This window comes from Grampus griseus, assembly GCF_964374135.1.
Source record: "Grampus griseus genome assembly, chromosome: 10".
Lineage (NCBI taxonomy): Eukaryota > Metazoa > Chordata > Mammalia > Artiodactyla > Delphinidae > Grampus > Grampus griseus.
Genome location: NC_139004.1, coordinates 24,481,360 through 24,501,440, shown reverse-complemented (window position 1 = coordinate 24,501,440; position 20,081 = coordinate 24,481,360). Strand labels below are relative to the sequence as shown.

Below are 20,081 nucleotides of genomic sequence, written 5' to 3'. Positions count from 1 at the left end.
TAAGAGAGGAGAGAAAATGGAATCATATAAAATGCTCAATTAAAACCAGAGAAGCACTGCAAAGTGAAGGAGCTGTTACCGTGGGGGATTACTGGACTGAATGTCAATATTATGACATAGTGTGAGCGTGTTTCGTGTTTGGTAATTGCAATCATTGTTGCTTTTGTTGTGGCCATCCATTTACAATGCTTGGTGTCAGTTTATTTATCTCTCGTAAAAATAAAATACAGTGTGTGTGAAAATAAATAAATAAATAATAATAAAATAAAATAAAACCAGAGAAGGCAGAAAAAGAGTGGAAGACAAAAAAAAGGTGGGGGAGAAACAAAGAACCAGGGCAACAAGTAGAAAACGGCCACAAACATGGTAGAGATTAATGCAACTACATCGATAATCATTTTAAATGTGAATGTCTTAAATACACCAATTTTAAGACAGAGGCTATTGTGAGTGGCTTAAGACCCAATTCTATGTTTTCCATAAGAAACCCACTTTAAATATAAAGACACAGATTGATTAAACAGAGAAGATTGCCGGGGGGTGTCGAGTGCTCTGAAGAAAATAAAATAGGGTGGTGAAAAAGAGGTATGGAGTGTGTGGGGTGAGCTGCAGAGTTCGTGATCGGAGGGTTCCCTTAGGTGGGGATGTTGGCGCTAATAGAGCAAGGAGCCCACCATGGAATCTTCTGGAAAGAGGGAACATGAGCAGGTATGAGAGCTGGGGCTGGCGGCTGTTTGCCGCAGACACTGCCCCCTAGAATCCCCCTTCTGCTGACCCGTCCCCAGGAGCCTGGCACCTCCATGCATCGCCCCGCCCCCCAGGCACCTGGTCCAGAGCGTCAGGCGTTCCCTCAGGCACCCAGTCCGCCAAAGCCCCTCTGAGTGGCTTAGGCTGGGTCCCAGGCTCATTAGGCGCTGCAGGTCCTCCTCTGTCAGACACCAGAGCCCCCCACCCGTCCAGCTCCCCCTTTTGTCCCAGACACTGGAGGACCCACGAAGGCGTGCACTTTTACCCCGTTGGCTCAGCTGCTGTGCTGTCTAGCCGGTGAGCCTCGTGGGTGCCCTGTGCTCCGGCTCCCGGCTTCACGGGTCCTACCTAGTTCATTCCTGAACGCTCAACACACTGACGTCTTTGAGGACAACCATCCGCTGCCTGACCGCCTGCTGTTTCACCAGAGTCCGGTGGCTCGTGAAGATGGGAGGGTGGAGGGTGTTGAGACTAAAGGGTCTGGACCCAAAAGCTGGGGGAGTCCACCTGTGCAGGATGGGGAAGGGGAGATTGCTTCCAACGTGGGAAGTGAACTGCGCAATTTAAGGTCACGTGACCGTGAGCAGAAGGACGTGGGAACCTGTCTTCAGAGGAAGCAGCTTGGCCTGTCCTATTTATTTTCTCTAATCCTCCAATTCAGTGCAGAAGCCAACTTCCTCCCTGGTTGTTTTCTCAAAGAGCCAGCCTTGAGGGCCCTCTTGTGTCTAAGAGAATTAAAACTCCCAAAGCACTGTTTGCACTACGGCTTACAGTCTACACAGCAGGCCCTTGAGTAATAGTATCAGGCAATGGCCCTGGGTAGCAAAATCCCGCCCAAACGGTCTTAGCTCAAATTTCCTACCGTCCCATAGAACTCAATGATAGAGACCCCTCGGTGTAATCAAGTCAATGTCTGGTTCCCACATGTAAATTAATCTCCAAATGAGTGTAAAGCATTTCCCCTCCCTGAAGAGTTGGAAGGAGTAATCCAAAAGCCCGCCCTCGCTCGGAAACCAACTGCAGGTTCAGGGAGTGTCCCCCAAACACCCTCAGGTCTGGTAATCTGCTGGAAGTACTCGCAGAACTCACAGAAAACGGTCCTACTCACAGCTTCGGTTTATTACACGGAGAGGATACAGATAGAAATCGGCCCGGGGAAGAGATGCACAGGGCAGAGTCCAGGAGTGTTCCAGGCTCGGAGCGCTCAGAGGTCTTCATTCTGCAGAGTCATGGACAGCGCTAACTCCTCCTGACAAGCATGTGTGACAACAGAATTCTGTCACTGGGGAAGCCCACCCGCGTCTGAGTGCAGAAGTTTACAGGAGCGCCATCGTGTGGGCATGACTGACCGCCCACGTGGCTGATCTGTCTCCAGCCCCTCCAGAGTGGAGCTGACCCCACATGACCCGGAGCCCCTGCCCAACATCATGTTGTTGGTGCGGCTCAAAGCCTACACCCGAAATCATATAGTTGTTATCTGGCTGGCCCAGGGCCCCGGACAAACAGAGATACTCCTATCGGGCGTGTCTCTGGATAGTAAAATCCCACCAAAATGGTAGGAGAGGTTCCAAGGCTTAGAGATCACCTCCCAGAAGCCAAGGCCAGACCTGTCTCTGGGGAAGGTGAGACTCTTTACTGCATCCCCATCCCCATTTTCTTCTTTTTGTTCTCTTGCTCCCAGGAGGCTGGCGAAAACATCAGCCGGGACCACCAGTGCTCCTCGGGCCCGTCCGGTGGTGCACCTGCTGCCCTGCCTCTGCTCCTTTAGTAGTTCTAAACATTAGAGCGACGACAGAGTGCTTGCATTGTGAAAATGTGAAGACAATCTTCACGTCTGCGTTGCATTTTCCTCTAATAAAACCCTGAGGGGCTTGCATTGACTGGGACAGGAATTAAGGATCACCTCGCAACTGTCTGTTTTTCACATCTGGGCAAAAATCCCTCCTGTAGTAAGGAATGAGTGTGTCCACTTAATGAGACGCGGATCAAACACTTGCCTTTTTCCCGTTTTTAAATTCCTAATTATTAGACACTCTTAAAGTGGCAATTCTTTCTTTTCTAAAATTACTTCTGCTGTTGACACATCTATCTTGCCTACTGCGTGGTGAATTTTTTCTAAAGCAAAATATTCTGATCTAGGCCTCTGATCTAAGGTTTTGTCTCCTGGCACCATGCTTGGCACATAACAGGTGCTCAATTAATATTTGAGATGTAAGTCAACACATGTTTAAAGCAGTATTAATGAGCCACACTTTTAGTTCTGAAATGCAAAAAATCAGAAGCCTCCAAGTAACCATTTGGGTAGTAAGAGGACAAAAGTTAAATATATTTATATTTTCTTATACTTGTGTCAAATATAACTGGAAGGATTATACAAATGATAATGATGTTTGCCTGTAGGGAGCAGAACCAAAGAAAACTGGGGGGACAGGGCTGAAAAGAACACTTCCAACTGTATAGCCTTTTATACTTTTTTGATATTTGAACCATGTGAATGTATTCCAGACGATTTAATTTAAAAATTCTAGCAGCAGGGCAATGAATTGTAAATCCTTTATTTTGGCAAATATCAATGGCATTCATTACTACCATGGATCTATTATTATTATAGCTCAGAGGAGAGTTACTATCTAGTGAATTCCATTGTTATTAGACACTGAAAACAGGAAGAGACTGGAGGGGGTTGAGAATGGGAGAAGGAGAGGAGAAAAGAAGCTCAGGGGACAACATGAAGTCCTACCCATCCTTGTTACCAGGAAATGAGTAGACAGAGCAGATCTAACTTAAATGCCAGCCCCTCTAAAAAGGTGTTCAGAAGAGGTCCCGTAACAATCACTCACTGGACAAAAAAGGTTGATGTTTCTAAAAGAGATCTCCTTGACATGAAAGACCAACTTAGGAACAATATACACAGCACCACGACAGAGCTGGATCACGGCAGCCTGGCTTCAATTAAGACACAACTGTGGACACAGCGATTTCTGGGGGACAGCGCTCACTCACAGCCGTGCTGCTGTCCTACGGCATGAAGATGTTGTACACGGTTCTCACGTAGATGTCATCCGGGGGAGGCTTCCTCTTGCTGCCAGGTTCAAGGAATTTCTTAATTGTAGGGATATTACTTATTTTCACTGTGAACTCCTGCAAAGGGAAAACGCAAAAGTTCAAGGCTAAAAGCAAAAGTATTCATTTCTACGAAAATAGGGCAGTGCAAAATGGCCCATCAGTTTGGGGTTAGTAGATGCAAACTATTACATATAGAATGGATAAACAACAAGTTCCTACCGTACAGCACAGGGAACTATATTCAATATCCTGGGATAAACCACAATAGAAAAGAATATAAAAAAGAATGTAATAGATATGTGTATAACTGAGTCATTTTGCTGTACAGCAGAAATGAACACAACACTGTAAATCAACTATGCTTCAATAAAAAAGTAAACAAAAAAAAAAAACCCAAAATGGTCCATCAGAATACATTCAATAAATATTTGCTATAGAGATCCAAATAGAACTGTCATCCAGCACCTGTTTAGGGTCTGATCTCTTGGTATGACCATTTATAATCTCTGCCAACAGTGGCTGGAATCTAGGCCAGGCTCTATACAAATCTCACAGTTCATACAAAGATGTGAACTCTTTTCAGAGACAGAAAAATAAAAAAGATACTTAGGATAGGAGTATACTTGCTTAAATGAAAAAAGGAAGGATGAAAAAGACATAGGAAGTACCTCAAATGTACTGATCTCAGAAAAAATGCATTTAAATAAAAGTCACTTAAATAAAATTGTTTTAAAAATTCATCAGATAGTACAAGTTACATTTTAAGATTCAGCTGCCTTGACAGTTTTACTCCTATTAACAAATGAATCCTCTTTCTGGCTATGTGTGAAAGATGGCCAGTTGCATTTTTTTGTAGCCTAGGGCTCAGTTATCAGATACCAGATATTCACGTTAACTGTAATGGAAGAAAAAAAATCTTATTTTTCATTCATAAAGTCAAATCTTACCAATTTTCAGTAATTAAGAAGAAAAATCCATTTGATCTGGTGAAAATTCTGAACTATACAAAGAACTGTATATCCATCATATATAAGTATTCTAACAAAATCTTTCAAGATAAAGAGGTCACTTATTTAAAAAGCTACTATTTATTAAATGTCTACTATGTACAAAGCACAGCCTTAATTAAGCAGGCATACAAACATTCATACATATATCACTAATATTAACAAAAACTCTAATAATTATGTCAATTAATTCTATGTAAATATGACAATCTTCTCTTCTTATTACTTATTTGAACTATTTGTATTATGGTATTTGTATTATTTGTGTTATTACCAATAATTAGAAGCTTTTTCCAAAGGATTTATCATTTCAAGATTTACCTGGGGCTTACACATGTCATGTATACTAAAAATTTTGTGACTTTTGACTTTTTTTTCCCCCTTTAATCAATGCAAGAGTGACCCTTTAATTTAATCAGAACTGGTGTTAGATTTTGAAGTCCTTTAATATTGATACTTGACCTGTTCAGGTATTAAATTTGTTTACACAGAAGTACCTGGGATTTAAAAACAAATTGTTAGCATCATGGATGGAAAATATCCACAGGTCCTTGGGCCATTTCAGGGATCTATTGGTATTAAAGTCAAACTTTAAAATGCCCATCTCGGGCTTCCCTGGTGGCGCAGTGGTTGAGAGTCCGCCTGCCGATTCAGGGGACACAGGTTCGTGCCCTGGTCCGGGAGGATCCCACATGCCGCGGAGCGGCTGGGCCCGTGAGCCATGGCCGCTGAGCCTGTGCGTCCGGAGCCTGTGCTCTGAGACGGGAGAGGCCACAGCAGTGAGAGGCCCGCGTACCGCAAAAAAAAAAAAAAAAAAAAAAAAAAGATCTCTGTGCCTGCAAGAAGAAAGGAACAGAGAGCTAAACTATATAATGGCTATTTGCCTTGTTGAAGATTTCTGTTCTCATTTTCTGGGTCTATGTATTTAACCGGTGGTTGCTGTCCTCATTAGTATGTCCAAATGATGTTCACTACACTTGGGAAAAGAATTTTTTTTAAAGTATATGTGTTACTACTCTTTGGAGATTTAGCATGTGTCTCTCTTGGCTTTTGATAACTTGGTCAAAGATGTGTCCATCTGGTCTTTATAGGGGGTTGGCAACCTTTCTCTATAAAGGACCAGTTAGTAAATATTCTAGGCTTTGCAGGCCATATGGTCTGTATCAGAACGACTCACCTCTGCCGTGGTGCACAGAAGCAGCCTTACACAACGCATAAGTGAATGGGCCTGCCTTTGTGCCAATGAAATGTATTTACGGACACTGAAATTCGAACTTCACATAATTTCATGTGTCAGGAAGTATCACTATTCTTTTGATAGTCTTTCAACCATTTAAAAATGTAAAAACCACTCTTAGCTCAAGAGTGATACAAAAACACGTGGCAGGCCTGATTTGGCCCAAGGGGCCAACCCACCAGCACAGAAGAAAGCCCATTGCATTTGGAGATAAAAGGCTAAGATTCTAGACAAAGTTGATATACCCATTAACGAGGCCATCAGGCTACTGACGTCTTTACCCTGGGTCTCTATTTCTTCATATGTATTCAATATATTGAAGGCATTGGATGAAACTTGCTTTTTAAAGCCCTTTTCTGCTTCTAAATTCTATGATCGATCCTGCAAGAATAACACCGAAACATAAACTGAGTCACGCACAAAAGTCTGTCCTTGGAATCTGAGGAAGAAGAACGGTGAGAATTCTCTGGGGTGATGTTTAGGGTGCCTCTTATTAGCTCTCAGAATTCAGACTCCAAAATTTCCAATTTGAGACCATGTTATTTCTGAGAAAGGGAGCCACACCCTGATGACGAGGCTGTTTTTGACGGTGACTCTCGGGTCCTCCCGTCAGCACATACAGCACAAGCAGATGAGCAGCCCCTGGTCCCTACAACTACGTCTACAGCAGGTCCCTACTGGCAAACTGTGTATGGAGTTTGTTGCAAGAGTGTAGTCATGCAACAATACCGAGGGACAACTTCTTTCACACGTAAACAATCTTTCAGCTCTAAGGGTCTGGGAACCAGAAAACCAATTTCAAGTCTGCACCTTCATTTCATTTTACTAACTAGAACCTAAAAGAATTACACACACACATGCGCACACACACACATACACAGCCTACCAAACAACAGATATCGAAGGAAGGCCTCAGAGTTCTGGGCCAATCTTCTCAAACGTTGTTTTATGTACCTGGAGGTGAGGAAAGGCAGACAGGATATTAGGAATTTTCTCTTCTAGAGCCAAAATGGTCTGGAGTAGAATTATGTCTGCAAGGCTCAGCTGATTACCAACAAGAAACCTTTGTCCATGACCCCGTAAAACCTGCAGGGTGTAAACATTTTACATTGGTTATAATACTTGAGATGGAGAAAATGATGAAGTTGTGGAATCAGTGCCGTATCTGAGAAGGGCTGAAACTACAATCTTGTCCTTTTATCCTTTTACGAATAACATCAACTAAGAAGAAGTTCCCCATGTGAGAGGGAGAGAGCAAAAAAGGTGCAGAAATGAAAGCATCCTTAAGTATCTGCTTCACATCAGAACGAGACCCTAAAAAAGGGAAGAACTAGGAATTCTAGATTTAGCATCCAGGGCTTTAAAAGGATACCTCTATCCCATAAATGTATCTACAGAAAAGAATCAGCCCTGATGCATTCAGGGGGAGTGATGTAAGACGTAAGCCACTGGTCCTGTCCAAGGAGTCTGATCTCATTTGCCAGTTCTGTGTTTCTGTGTGTCAGGACTCACAGTCATAAACTAGACATGACAGTAAAAAAGCAGGCTTCCTTTCATCTTCTAAGACAGGGAACATTGAAAGAATGAGAGTTCATCCTGACTCCCATTTTGAGAGTAACACAGGTGCAGAGATTCATAGGCATAGACGGTGATCGGGAAGGGGCAAGGGACAGTGGTGGAACAGGGAAGATGCCCTTTGCGGATGCCCATGAGTGTGAGTATGTGTTTACGTGTGTGTGACCAGGACCCTAATATGACTCCAAATCAAACAGAGTTACTGGAGCCAGACAGGGAGAGCACGAAGAGTCCAGAGTTGCAGTCCTGGCTCCTGACTTAGGCATGTCACCCAGTCTCTCTGTGATTCTATTTCATTACGGGTAAAAAGAAGGTGACAATTATTTAGCTCATATGTTCGGTGGAGCCCTGACACAGTCTGGGCCACAGGGACAGAGGAACTGGCAGTGACCCTTCTCCAAGGCACCTGTTCCTCCCTCGTCCCAGCACATTTCTGCATCATCGTATTTTACATTCACAAACTGCCTATGGGCAAGATGCCACGAAACCAGGCTTCCCTGGTGGCACAGTGGTTGAGAGTCGGCCTGCCGATGCAGAGGACACGGGTTCGTGCCCCGGTCCGGGAAGATCCCATATGCCGCGGAGCGGCTGGGCCCGTGGGCCATGGTCGCTGAGCCTGCGCGTCCGGAGCCTGTTGCTATGCAACGGGAGAGGCCACAACAGTGAGAGACCCGCGAACCGCAAAAAAAAAAAAAAAAAAAAAAAAAAAAAACAAAGAAAAAAACTAAACAAAAAAAAGAGGCTACGAAACCAAGGACAGAAACACTCAGAAAATATCTCTCCTCCTTCTTACATCTAATTCCACATCAATGGCCAGAGGAAGTCTGCCAATTCCAGATTTTCACATTCTCTTGGTTTTTAACTAAAGCATTTAAAATAGTCCCTCTGAGTTGAGGAAAAGAGAGGAGGAGTTTGAAGCTCAGAAAAACAGATACGGTAATGAGACAAGAAATAACAAAAGAGAAAACAAAAAGAGCACAGGGAAGAGAAATAGAACAGCAATGGTTCTTCTCTTTATACCAAACTATCAGGTAGGATGACGAAAGAATGAATGAAGTAGGTGGTTTCTTCTTTTCTGTATCGTGCACGAGGTGGCACCTGGCTAATGTAAGCAGTGACAACGCACACATGGGTGAGCCCATCTTTTCCCCAGAAAACATGGAAGACTCTGGAAGAGTCTGGGAGGCTCCAAGACATCCTGGCTTTGTGCCGATGGCACCTGTGAGCCCTCAGGAGTCCAGGAGGTTGGTCTAGCAGGGCTCAGCTTTACTCCGCCTGAGTAGAAAGGGGTGTTTGTGGTCTGGTGATGCCGTGTTCACAGGCTTCACTGCCACCTACCTTTTCGAACACAGGAAAGTATCTGATTATGGCCTTCTGGGCCATGTTCACCACTTCCTTTTGCTGATCATCTGGTTTGAGGAAAGGATGCATGATAATCAGTTCCAGAAGATCCAGGGTCCCCTCCACATACATGTCAATCCTTCAAAACACAAAAGAACGTTTTCTCAGTCACCCCTCTCTTTGAACTCATTGGCTTCCACAACTAAGCATCTAGAGTGTTTTTCTCTTAAGGCTCTGGCAACTTAAGCACCAAGAAGCATTCATCTCCACCTGTCCCTTTAGAGCCAAGATGCAAAGTCAATTCTAGCTGCGATTCAGAAAAATCTTTCAGAAAAACCTGTCACGCATCTCAAAGCACGAGAGCCACGAATGTCCTCTCTCCTGGCCCCTACTCTGCCGCCCCCACTCCAGCACCCGGGCTTGGGGCGGGTGGAGCTTCACATTTGTAAAAATAGTGGGTATTATTTATAGGATGCTTGGTGTGTACCAGGCACGGTGCTAAACACTCTCTATCCGATATTTCATTGAATCCTATGGCATTATGAGGAATATGCTGTTATTATCCCCACCATACTGGAAACTCATCAGGACACTGGAGCATAACGCTTTGCCCTGGGTCATGATCCAGGAGGTACAGGGACCAGGCTCTGAGTTCAAATTATCATCCAGTGCACAGTATCCTGGGCCTTGAATGTCACAGCAGCTTTCTATTCCTAATACTCAGCGATAATACATTTGCAAGAAAGGTATAAAAAAAAAAAACTATCAAAGCATTTAAACGTGTTGAAACCTACACCACACCCCAGAAACAGGCTCTAATATCTGAACTCAATTCCTTTCTCTCATTTTACTCAGACTCTCTGTACTGATTTTCTAACTGGTCTTGACCTTTCTGGGGCTTTGTTCCCTGTTCCCACTAACGATACAGGACATGAAGTGGACGGGTGTGCTGTAGAGGACGACTAATCAGTTAAGCATCGGTAAGTGGACAAGTGAGAACACGCCAGAGGGGCCACAGTACAGGGTTCTCTCCTTGAGATCTTTGCCGAAGAGATGGTGCTTGTCTGCTATATAGTGGAGGATGCTCCGGGTCTGCACTAGCTTCATCCCATCAATTTCAACCATTGGCACTTGTTGGAACAGCAGGTGGTTACCTGGGAATGGAAGCCCAGAGTTAGAAGTGATCTCTTCCCTGCACCCCCATCAAAACATGCTCTGCTGAATGAAAAGGGACAGTGGGATCACAGCCTTAGTGTAAAGCTCCCCCCACTTCATTCAGGGGTGCAGACTTAGCCATAAAACAAGCCCGAAAACTAGCATTGATCCAAATCTTCCCTTTTGACTTTCACCCCAGGAAAAACACCTAGCTCCAGTGACAAAGGGTAGGGGAGGCGTAGTGAAGACGTTGTTTTAGAGGTGCGCTGGCCAATACAGTAGCCAGTAAGCAGCGTGTGTATAGTTAAACCTAAATTTAAGTTAATCAATTTTTTGGTGTGTGGCTGCAACGCACAGCTTACAGGATCTTAGTTCCCCGACCAGGGATTGAACCTGGGCCCACAACGGTGAAAGCCCAGAATCCTAACCACTAGGCCACCAGGGAACTCTAAAGTAATCAAACTTTTGAAAAATTTAAAACTCACTTTGTTAGTCGCCCTGGACACATTACAAGTGCTCAAAAGCCACATGTGGCTGGTGGCTCCTGCGCTGGCCATTGTAGAACAGAACATTCCCATCGCTCTAGAATGTTCTATGACTGCACTGCTTTGACAATCTGATCATGAAACCCAAGTCACCAGCTGATACTCACGTACAGGCGTCCACTACCACAGTCCACCTACCACCGAGTACGCTGTCACTGGTCAAAAAGTAACCCACTGCTTTCTTCAAGAAGCCTGTCTCAAACACTTTCCCCACACCAAATGTCGGGGAGAGTTGCAAGTATAGCATACGGCCCAGCCCTGGGGGGGCTCAAGGCTTGGGGGCGCATGCGGGTCGAGGGGAGATATGTACTCAGCACAGGCCTAGTGACGCCAGGCAGTGTCACTCATGACGGGGGCGTCACAGCCCTGCAGAGCTGGTCCCTCTCCGAGGAGCCTTGAGTTGGGCCTCAGGATCCTGCTGATGGCCGGGAGGGAGGATGCTTACAGGGGCCTGGGTGTGGAGGGGGAGGTGTGACCAGGAGTTAAAAGGGGGCCTTTCACTGATGTCACACCTGTTTGTACTTATTTCAGAAAGCAGCCCAGTGTAAATGGTGACTTTTACCTGCGTACTTCAAGCAGGTGCAGATGCCTCAGGTAATTCAGAGGAGGTGGAAAATGAGGAGGGAGGGGATGAGGGAGAGGAAGAAAGGGGGGGAAAGGTAGAGGAGGGCGGGGGAGGAGAGAGAGATGGAGAAGGGCTGCCCACTGGGACAGAGGGAGGAACTGGCTCCTTCCCTTTCGCCAGCTTTTATAGAACTACTGAATACGAAGAGACCTCCTGGCAATTTCGGCTACTGTTTCCTCTTGCTTGTCTGGTTTTAGGATACTGGTCTGGATTCTTAGTGCAGCAGTATCTTTGCCCTTCCACGTAAATATGGGTTCTTAGAAAAGAAAATCAGCATTACCGACAGCAATACATTTTGATACTCACCATCCTGCAACTTCTGCAACTGTTCTTTTGTTTCTAAAAAGTCTTCATCAAACTAAATTCAAAAAGACACCCCCCCAAAAAAAAGAAGTGAAATGTCATTCCAGGTTCAGGACTGAAAATACCAAGTTAAACTGCCTCAGAAGCAGAGAGAAAGAGCATACTCAGTACCCACATCTTGTTTCTAAATATCACTGGACTCCCAGAAGCAAAGGTTGACTCTGTTATGTCAGAAAGTGAGGACGTACTCAAAGACTAACGGGTATGTCAAAAGCAAAGGCATGCAGGACCCTACCCGAGGGATTCTCTAGCCACATCTGGGACAATTTAAATATCAAAAAGAGTGATATCAGTTATGGATTAGAACACAACAAAAAAATCCCTGTGTCCATAAATGATGATTCTAAAAAAAAAAGGGAGAAGAAAAGCTCTCTTTTACAGAATTAGCACTAATTAATGTAGAATTATTCCTAATTAATGATAAAATTAGAAAATCACCAATTTTCACCCTATAATGTAATAACTGATTCTGACAAGGATAATGGATGCTGAAATCATTGGGTCATGGGGCATAGAATATTCACACAATCTCAAAGTGTCACCCCACAAGTTCCTTATTATGACAAAGAAAAAACACCTCTGCAGATCTGGAGATCCCACCATCCAACTAACCAAGTGGTCAAACTCAGCTCCCCACTGGGGGACATCCTGAGACATCCTGAGACACAGTGAGGACACTGCACCACTGCAGAAAGAGCTCACCAACCGATTTCACTTGGATCAAACTGCAAGGTGAAAATGGGGCATATCCAGGATGTGGGACACTCTGTAACATAAATGGCCTGTTTTGTTTCTAAGCTCCTCCAGGATGTGCAAGGTTTGGAAACTGGTCTGGGGAACTTTCTGCCTCTGCTGTTCCCACTCTGTGGTACTCACCACTTGTCTGGCTCCCGTTTCCTAGCCATCTATCCTCTTCCCGACCAAAAGCATGAATTCTGCTCTCAAGGGCAAACCTTTACTTAAAAGGGAATCGACTTTAGCCAGGTAGCCCTCTTCTGATAATTCTTTATGTCATTTGGCCTCCAAGTCACATAACTGATCCCTTACGTCTGTTGGCAGAAATTCATGCAAGAGAGTCAATTCCTCCTTCACACATTCCTTTTCTGTTAAGTGAAGGGTAGGGAAGAAATGAACAAAATGCAGGCTCTGTTCTATTGATAGATGAAAAGAGACTAGAGAAATAACCACCAAATATCTGAATCTTGATTAGATCTTGGATGGGGGAGGGGCAGTTATAACTGCTAAATAGTTAAATAACAGTTACATAGACTTTTGGGGGACGAGAGGGAACTTCTGAATATGAATTGTATATTAGATGTTGTAAAGTTAGTGTTAACTTTCTTAGTTGTGACAATGATATTGCAGTTATTAGGACAATTATTTCTTTCTTTCTTAACAGGGAGATACATGCTGATGTCTGTAACTTACTTTCAAGTGATTAAGAATAAATAAAGCATGAGAAAACCAAAATTCAAAAAGAGTCATGTACCAAAATGTTCATTGCAGCTCTATTTACAATAGCCCGGAGATGGAAACAACCTAAGTGCCCATCATCGGATGAATGGATAAAGAAGATGTGGCACATATATACAATGGAATATTACTCAGCCATAAAAAGAAACGAAATTGAGCTATTTGTAATGAGGTGGATAGACCTAGAGTCTGTCATACAGAGTGAAGTAAGTCAGAAAGAAAAAGACAAATACCGTATGCTAACACATATATATGGAATTTAAGAAAAAAAAATGTCATGAAGAACCTAGGGGTAAAGCAGGAATAAAGACGCAGACCTCCTAGAGAACGGACTTGAGGTTATGGGGAGGGGGAAGGGTGAGCTGTGACAGGGCGAGAGAGAGTCATGGGCATATACACACTAACAAACGTAGTAAGGTAGATAGCTAGTGGTAAGCAGCCGCATGGCACAGAGATATTGGCTTGGTGCTTTGTGACAGCCTGGAGGGGTGGGATAGGGAGGGTGGGAGGGAGGGAGACGCAAGAGGGAAGACATATGGGAACATATGTTTATGTATGACTGATTCACTTTGTTATAAAGCAGAAACTAACACACCATTGTAAAGCAATTATACCCCAATAAAGATGTTAAAAAAAAAAAAGAATAAATAAAGCAGAGAGAGAAGAGGGAAGGAAGCAAACATGGCAAAATGTTAACAACGGGTCAATTTAGTTAGAAGGTGTCCATTGTACTATTACAACTTTTCTGTAGGTTTTCAAGTTTTCAAACTAAAAGGCTGGGTGGGGCGGGGAAAAACACTGAAAAGTTTCTTTTCTTGTGATAGATAAAACTCGTGCTAATGTACTGATGCCCTTCACATGCCCACTGAGTCCCCAGATGGTTCCCCACCAGCATCTCTCCCTGCGCTGCCCCATCATCCCAGGAGGGGCAGAGCTGACAGCATAGACATGGCCATTCTCTATTCCACCTCAACGGGCATCAGGATGTGTAGGCATGGCTTCTCCTACTCCCAGCGTCCTCCCGTGTGAGGAGGGGGCCTCAGTGTCCCTAGAGGCACTCCATCTGTGGCCCAGGAAGCAGTAACTTCAGGGCAAGAATGTTCTGGGCATTTGTCCAAATGCCCAGCTGGTCAGGTGTGATGTTGGTGGTGTTCCCTCTGCACCACGGCTCTCACACTTTTATGACCACAATCATTTATAAAGCACATGGGAAAGCGTGTGTGTGTGTCTCTAGGCTCATCCCTCAGAGATTCACATCCAGTAGTTGGGAGAGACCAGAAATGTACATTTTAAAAAAACGAGTCCTTCCAAGCAACATGGATGGACCTAGAGATTAACATACTAAGCAAAGTAAGTCAGACAGAGAAAGACAAATATCATATCATATCACTTATATGTGGAATCTAAAAAAAAATGACACAAATGAACTTATTTACAAAACAGAAACGGACTCATACACATAGAAAACAAACTTATGGCTACCAGGGGGGAAAGGGGGTGGGGGAGGGATAAATTAGGAGTTTGGGATTAACAGATACACACTACTATATATAAAATAGATAAACAAAAGTACCTACTGTACAGCACAGGGAACTATATTCAATATCTTGTTATAAGCTATAATGGAAAATAATGTGCAAGATATATATAACTGGACCACTTTGCTGTACATCCGAAATCAACTATACTTTAATTTAAAAAAACTTTTTTTTTAATTCCTTCCAAATTGTTCCGATTCTGGTTTTTGACTTCTGGGAACACGTAGCAAAATGCATGCTCTCTCTCACTAGAGAAGCTCTCTTCAGTCAAACTTTATAAAACTTGGTCTGTAAGAAGAATCTAGCACCGGAACAGGAGATTAGAGGGTAGGAGAGGGAGGAAGGGAAAAAGTCCCCAGGCAGAGCTTGGGGGAGCTGGCGACTGTCTGGCTGCTGCTCCGGGCTGTAAGGACAGACAGACAGCGTGTGGCTTCCATCCACGCCATCAGCCGTCTCTGTGCCCTGATGGGGTGCCGTTCCCGCTGGGATCCCTGGAGAAGCGCCCGTGTCCACACCACGCGCTCCCTCTTCGCACGCCCCCTTCTTCTAAGTGAACTGCCTAGAAGTCCTGAACGAGGAGCTTGTGGCCTTCACATCTTCTCTTTTACTGTTCATCCCCCTCTCCACAAGGAGGATCTGACCAGGTTCGGGGTGGGGGGGGTGGTCTTTGGGCACACGAAGCTCCAAGCAGCCGAGAAGCAGCATCCGGCACGGAGCAAGGTCTGAGGACTCGAACCGCGCGTGAGATGGAAGACGCCGACGCCCTGAATTAGGCCAGGCTGTCTCTCGGCAGGTGCGAGGTACCTAGTTACTGGGATGCGTGTGCTTTACACATCAGCTTCTAACCGACATCGTGACCCTGGGAATCATGAACCCACCCAGCGGCTGCCAGCCTGGCCCTCCTGTTTCAGATCTGTCTGAGCACAAATGTAGCTGAAAATGTCACTGGGCACAGAAAGCAAAGGGACCCCTGGTACCACCTTTTGGGAATTGTTCCTGCAAACCACGTGGTCAGCCCTCGTGAAGGAGGCCAGCCTAGCTCCCTCCACCCTGGTCAGAGGAGTGGGCTTGAGACCCACGCTGGGCTAATTACTGTACCCAACCTGCCTGCCTGGTTGAGGGTAGGTAGATCACATGACCCATGTTCCTTTTTGTTTTTCTTACTTAGGGTTGGGTTTCTATGACTGTAGCCAAGAATGCTGACTCACAGCAGAGCAGGAGGGGCAGAATGAAGCTAGGGAAGAGGAGCTTTGACAAGGGATTCTAGTACATACTCATATAAGACACCCTCTTCAAAACCTATTAGATAATTGCAAACTCAGAAGCATACAGGGGTTAGACAGGTGACAGGTGATCAAAGGATCAAGAATTGTTCCGCTTTCCTCTTAACACAATTAGAAAATATGTCCTGAGACAATAGGGAATGATGGGGACTGTGCAGGCTAGAAAGGTCCATCTCTAGGGACCGTCCCTACTCAGAAGCAGCAGCTGCTGCCCTATGGAAATGAGGCCCCAGGATCATCAGATCTTCCAACTTCTCAAGAGAAGTCAGAAATCAGAATTTGTATATAAAAATGATATCGATTAATTTAGAAAACTGTAAAAACACTGTGTGGTGAGTTATAACGATAGGTAAGGAAACCAAAACCACACCAAACCAACCATAAGAAACAAAACCCCAAACCCATCAACCCTCATTTGTCACCTCTGGAGGCTGCTAGGGTAATGACTCATTATTCTGAAAATTGATAAAAGTGGCAGAATCAAGCATCTATCCTGCTTTTCTTATTTGAACTGTACTTCGAGGTAATTAAGTAATCAGTGAACAATTACTCTTTACAAGAGTATCACAGTTAGTAAATTTAGGTGAAATGATAGAAATAGAAAAATCACCATTTTGTAACCTCTAACAATGGTGATGATCAAGGCTGCAAACGACACTTGAAAGGGTGATGGAGGAAACTTCATAGTGTGTGGAACAGGCTAAGGTCACAGAAACACACTGATCAAACTCAGCAACGCTGAAAATGAGACAGGCAGACGTCATGCACCCCGGATGTCGCACAAGAGAAATATGATCGCAGTATCCCCTCTGCCGCAGTCTGGCAGGAAAAAAAAAAATAGAGATAGAAAGAAAAAAAGGAGCCTGGAGTTGATCAGACTTCTGGATCCAACTAGTAGTTTACAGGAAATATAGAGAACAGAACATGTTAAAATGAGAGTAAAGCCGCCAAATCCAGAATGAGGGGCATTCTAAACGCAGTTTCTTCCACAAATGGCACCAGAAACAAATGCAGACACTTGGCACCCAGATCTTGGCTGCTAATACCATTTTCTAATAAAAGGGACCAGGGCTCTTTGGAGAAGTACTAGGGCTAGGGCAAGGAAAATGCAAGATTAGCCTGGAGCATCTTGGAGTGTCAGAAAGTGAGAAAATGTTGAAGGAAAAAGAAAAAGTAAAAAGGGCTACATGGAAAGGACACAAGAGCCAACCTGAAAGAGCCTCAGTGGCCAAAGCTGGAACTATTTGAGCAACAAAAGAAAGTATTATTGAATTTTAATCGAAAGGATAAAATAAATATACTTAAATTCATGCTGATATAAACAAATGATGGAATAAATAAATAAATGGGGGGGGGACAAATCTTCCTTACATAAGAATTCTAAATGCAGATACCAGGAGGTAGAGCTTAATTCCCATCCTTGGGAGTGTGGACTGAATTTAATGATTCTCTTCCAAAGAACAGAGGGAAAATTAGTTGATGAATGAAGGAGCCAAGTGACCAGGATTAACTGCACCAGTGACGACTCATGATGTCCTGTAACCCCTCATATGATGTAATAAGAAGGACACTTCACTCCGTGGTCTTCTTTCCTCAAACTTGGTCTAATCATGAGAAAAACATCAGACAAACCCAAAATGTGGAGGATTCTACAAAAAACCTGACCAATACTTTTCAAGACCGTCAAGGTGGTGAAATAAAGGAAAGACTAAGAAACTGTCACAGATGGAGGAAAGCGAAGGAAACATGATGACTAAATACAGTGTTGGATCCTGGAACAGTAAAAGGACATTAGTGGAAAAACCAATCAGATTTGAATAACGTCTGTAGTTTGTTATGCACCAATGTTAATTTCTTGGTTTTGATGTGGTTAAGATGTTTTCATTAAGGGAGACAGAGACAGTTACATGGGAACACTCTGCACTATCTTTAGAACTTTTCTATTAATCTGAAATTATTTCAAAATGCAAAGTTTATTTTTTTTAAATGCAGAGGAAATGTTACAGATTTTTTTAAATACTGAAAGAAATGTAATCAAATGCAATGTGTGGACCTGATTTAGATCCAGACTGAAACAAGGCCTGTTTGACAATCAGATTGTTAGCTGATAATAAGGAACTGTTGTTAATTTTGTTGGGTGCAATAATGCTATTGTGGTTATGTTTTAAAATGCTCATCTTTTAGAGAGCAAAACTGAAGTACTCACAGATGAAACGTAAAATATTCCAACAAAGCAAGCAGAGGGGAGGAGATAGGTGAAACAAGATTAGCATAAAGCTGATGGTTGTTGAAGCTGAGTGACAGGTACATGGATCTCATGGCAATGTCCTATCTTTGCTCGTATTTGAAAATTTCCATAAACAAGAAGCTACAAGAACAGAACAAAAACAAGACCAAAACCACTGTGGGCCAAAACATACAGGAAGGAATGCAGACAAGATAGGAAGGCTGCCAGTCTGAAGCCACTGGAATAAATACGAAATTCACCTAGAGATTCTATATCCACAAAAGTTCTGGCTGTTAACTGGCAAATTGCAGGTTCGTTCCTTTTCTCCTCATTAATAAATATCTACTGGTGGTAGATCAGAAGCCAATGATTAAAGCTGAAAGTTAAATACAATTTCATCAACTACACTCCATTTATAAAAAGAAAAAGTCTTGAGGGGAAGGACTCTTCTGACTCACTGAAGCAGATCTGTAATATTAGTGGGAGAGGACAGGGCTCCGCCATTGACGTTTCCCTCAAGTCTCAACGCTGTAGGACAAATCTGTGCAGAAACAGCATATAGGTAGGGTACCTCGACTCCAGCGGCAGCTAAAACCCATCGCACGGATTCCATGCGGCCTCGTCCATTTGGATAGTGGAGTTTGGGCTTCGTAGCCATCATGGCCTTTCAGGTTTTCTGAAAAACAAACGCAGCAGCTCCTCGCAAAAGAACAGCCTCAATTTCGAGTCCTCAGCCCAGAGCTCAGGCGCTAAATGAATATTCAGGATTTTGGCACAGAAAACTGTTTGGGGGGTTTTGTGGTGGTTGGAAGGGAAGGGATTTTGTTTTCGTTTTTTTAATTGCGTTTTCCCTCACTCAATAAAAACAGACCACCATTTTAAAACTTAAAAAAAACAAAACACTTGGCTTTCATACCGTTTCATATCGTTACGATTTATTACTCTGGATCTTGGGAAGCTGGGGCCATTTGCTGTAAAGACATCTATCTGTACTAGCAGCACGGGATTTCACAGAATCAGAACATCATATACTTTGACCTTGAAAATCTGTGATTTCCCAAATTCGGCCTTTACAGTCCAGACGCCAAGGGCCGCGGAGGAGACGTACACACCCGTGGAACCTCTGCAAAAATTCACTTTCACACGCGTCAGATTTGAGCCTCACAGCAACAGGGAGGTGGGGAGGCCGAGGATTACTACTGTCCGTAAGACTTGCGTCGGTGGGCAGGCCCGCGGTGGCGGCCCCGGATCCTGCACGCCCCCGCCCCGCCCGGACACGGGCCCCCCAGCCCCGGGTGCGCCCAGGCCACCGATCGGCGGCCGAGATAGGCTCCCGGCGCTCCGCGTGGCCGCTCAGCCCATGCGGCCCGCCCCGGGGACCATCCGACCCTGCCTTCCACCCAGGGTTGCCGACTCCATAGAGCGCGTTAATCATGATACGCACACCGAGCCAAACAAGACCCCCACCCCAGCCCAGGGGCCCCCGTCTGCCCAGATGGGGGCGGGGGCGCAAAGGACCGGGGCAGGAAGACAGGAATAGGATGAATGCGGGGTGGTTCCGGGATGGAGAGAGAGTGAGAAGCTCGGAGCCAGGAGAAACAAGACGAGGGGAAAGGGCAGGTGGGGGCGGCAGAAGGGAGACAGACCTGGGTCCCCTCGGAGTGACCAGAACCGCACAAAGCGCCCAGCAAGCGGTCTGCAGCCAGGGAACCCGTGGGCCGCCCGAGGCGCTCTCGGTGGGCGAGGCTCCGGAGGATTTCACCAATAGACACGGCACTATTTAGCATGCCCCTCCCACCTGCAAGGCATGCTGGATAATGTGAAAACAACCCCAAATTAAGCCCGTTTTAGCACCAATTTTAGCAATTTTAGGGATTAAGTGATCATTTAAGTGTTAGT

At 44.6% G+C, this 20,081-nt stretch overlaps 1 protein-coding gene across 1 annotated transcript; it reads right to left on the bottom strand.

Annotated features, from left to right (window-relative positions):
• Positions 1 to 3,286: 3,286 nt before the first annotated feature.
• GSTA4 (glutathione S-transferase alpha 4) lies at positions 3,287 to 19,910 on the bottom strand. The gene is made up of 7 exons (XM_082662803.1): positions 19,829 to 19,910; positions 18,754 to 18,858; positions 11,605 to 11,656; positions 9,995 to 10,127; positions 8,971 to 9,112; positions 7,012 to 7,143; positions 3,287 to 3,888 (listed from the first exon to the last, which is right to left on the bottom strand). The coding sequence occupies exons 2-7, from the start codon at positions 18,841 to 18,843 to the stop codon at positions 3,766 to 3,768; spliced, it is 672 nt and encodes a 223-aa protein (XP_082518929.1). The 5' UTR covers positions 18,844 to 18,858; positions 19,829 to 19,910; the 3' UTR covers positions 3,287 to 3,765.
• Between the last annotated feature and the right edge of the window lie 171 nt (positions 19,911 to 20,081).

What these genes read in the sequence shown, in the direction of transcription:
- GSTA4 (XM_082662803.1), bottom strand. Translation starts at nt 18,843, where the DNA reads ATGATGGCTACGAAGCCCAAACTCCACTATCCAAATGGACGAGGCCGC. An exon ending in ACTTTCCTGTGTTCGAAAAG is followed by an intron (nt 7,144 to 8,970) that starts GTAGGTGGCAGT and finishes TACACCCTGCAG; the next exon opens with GTTTTACGGGGTCATGGACA. An exon ending in CTGCCTTTCCTCACCTCCAG is followed by an intron (nt 3,889 to 7,011) that starts GTACATAAAACA and finishes TTCCCTTTGCAG; the next exon opens with GAGTTCACAGTGAAAATAAG.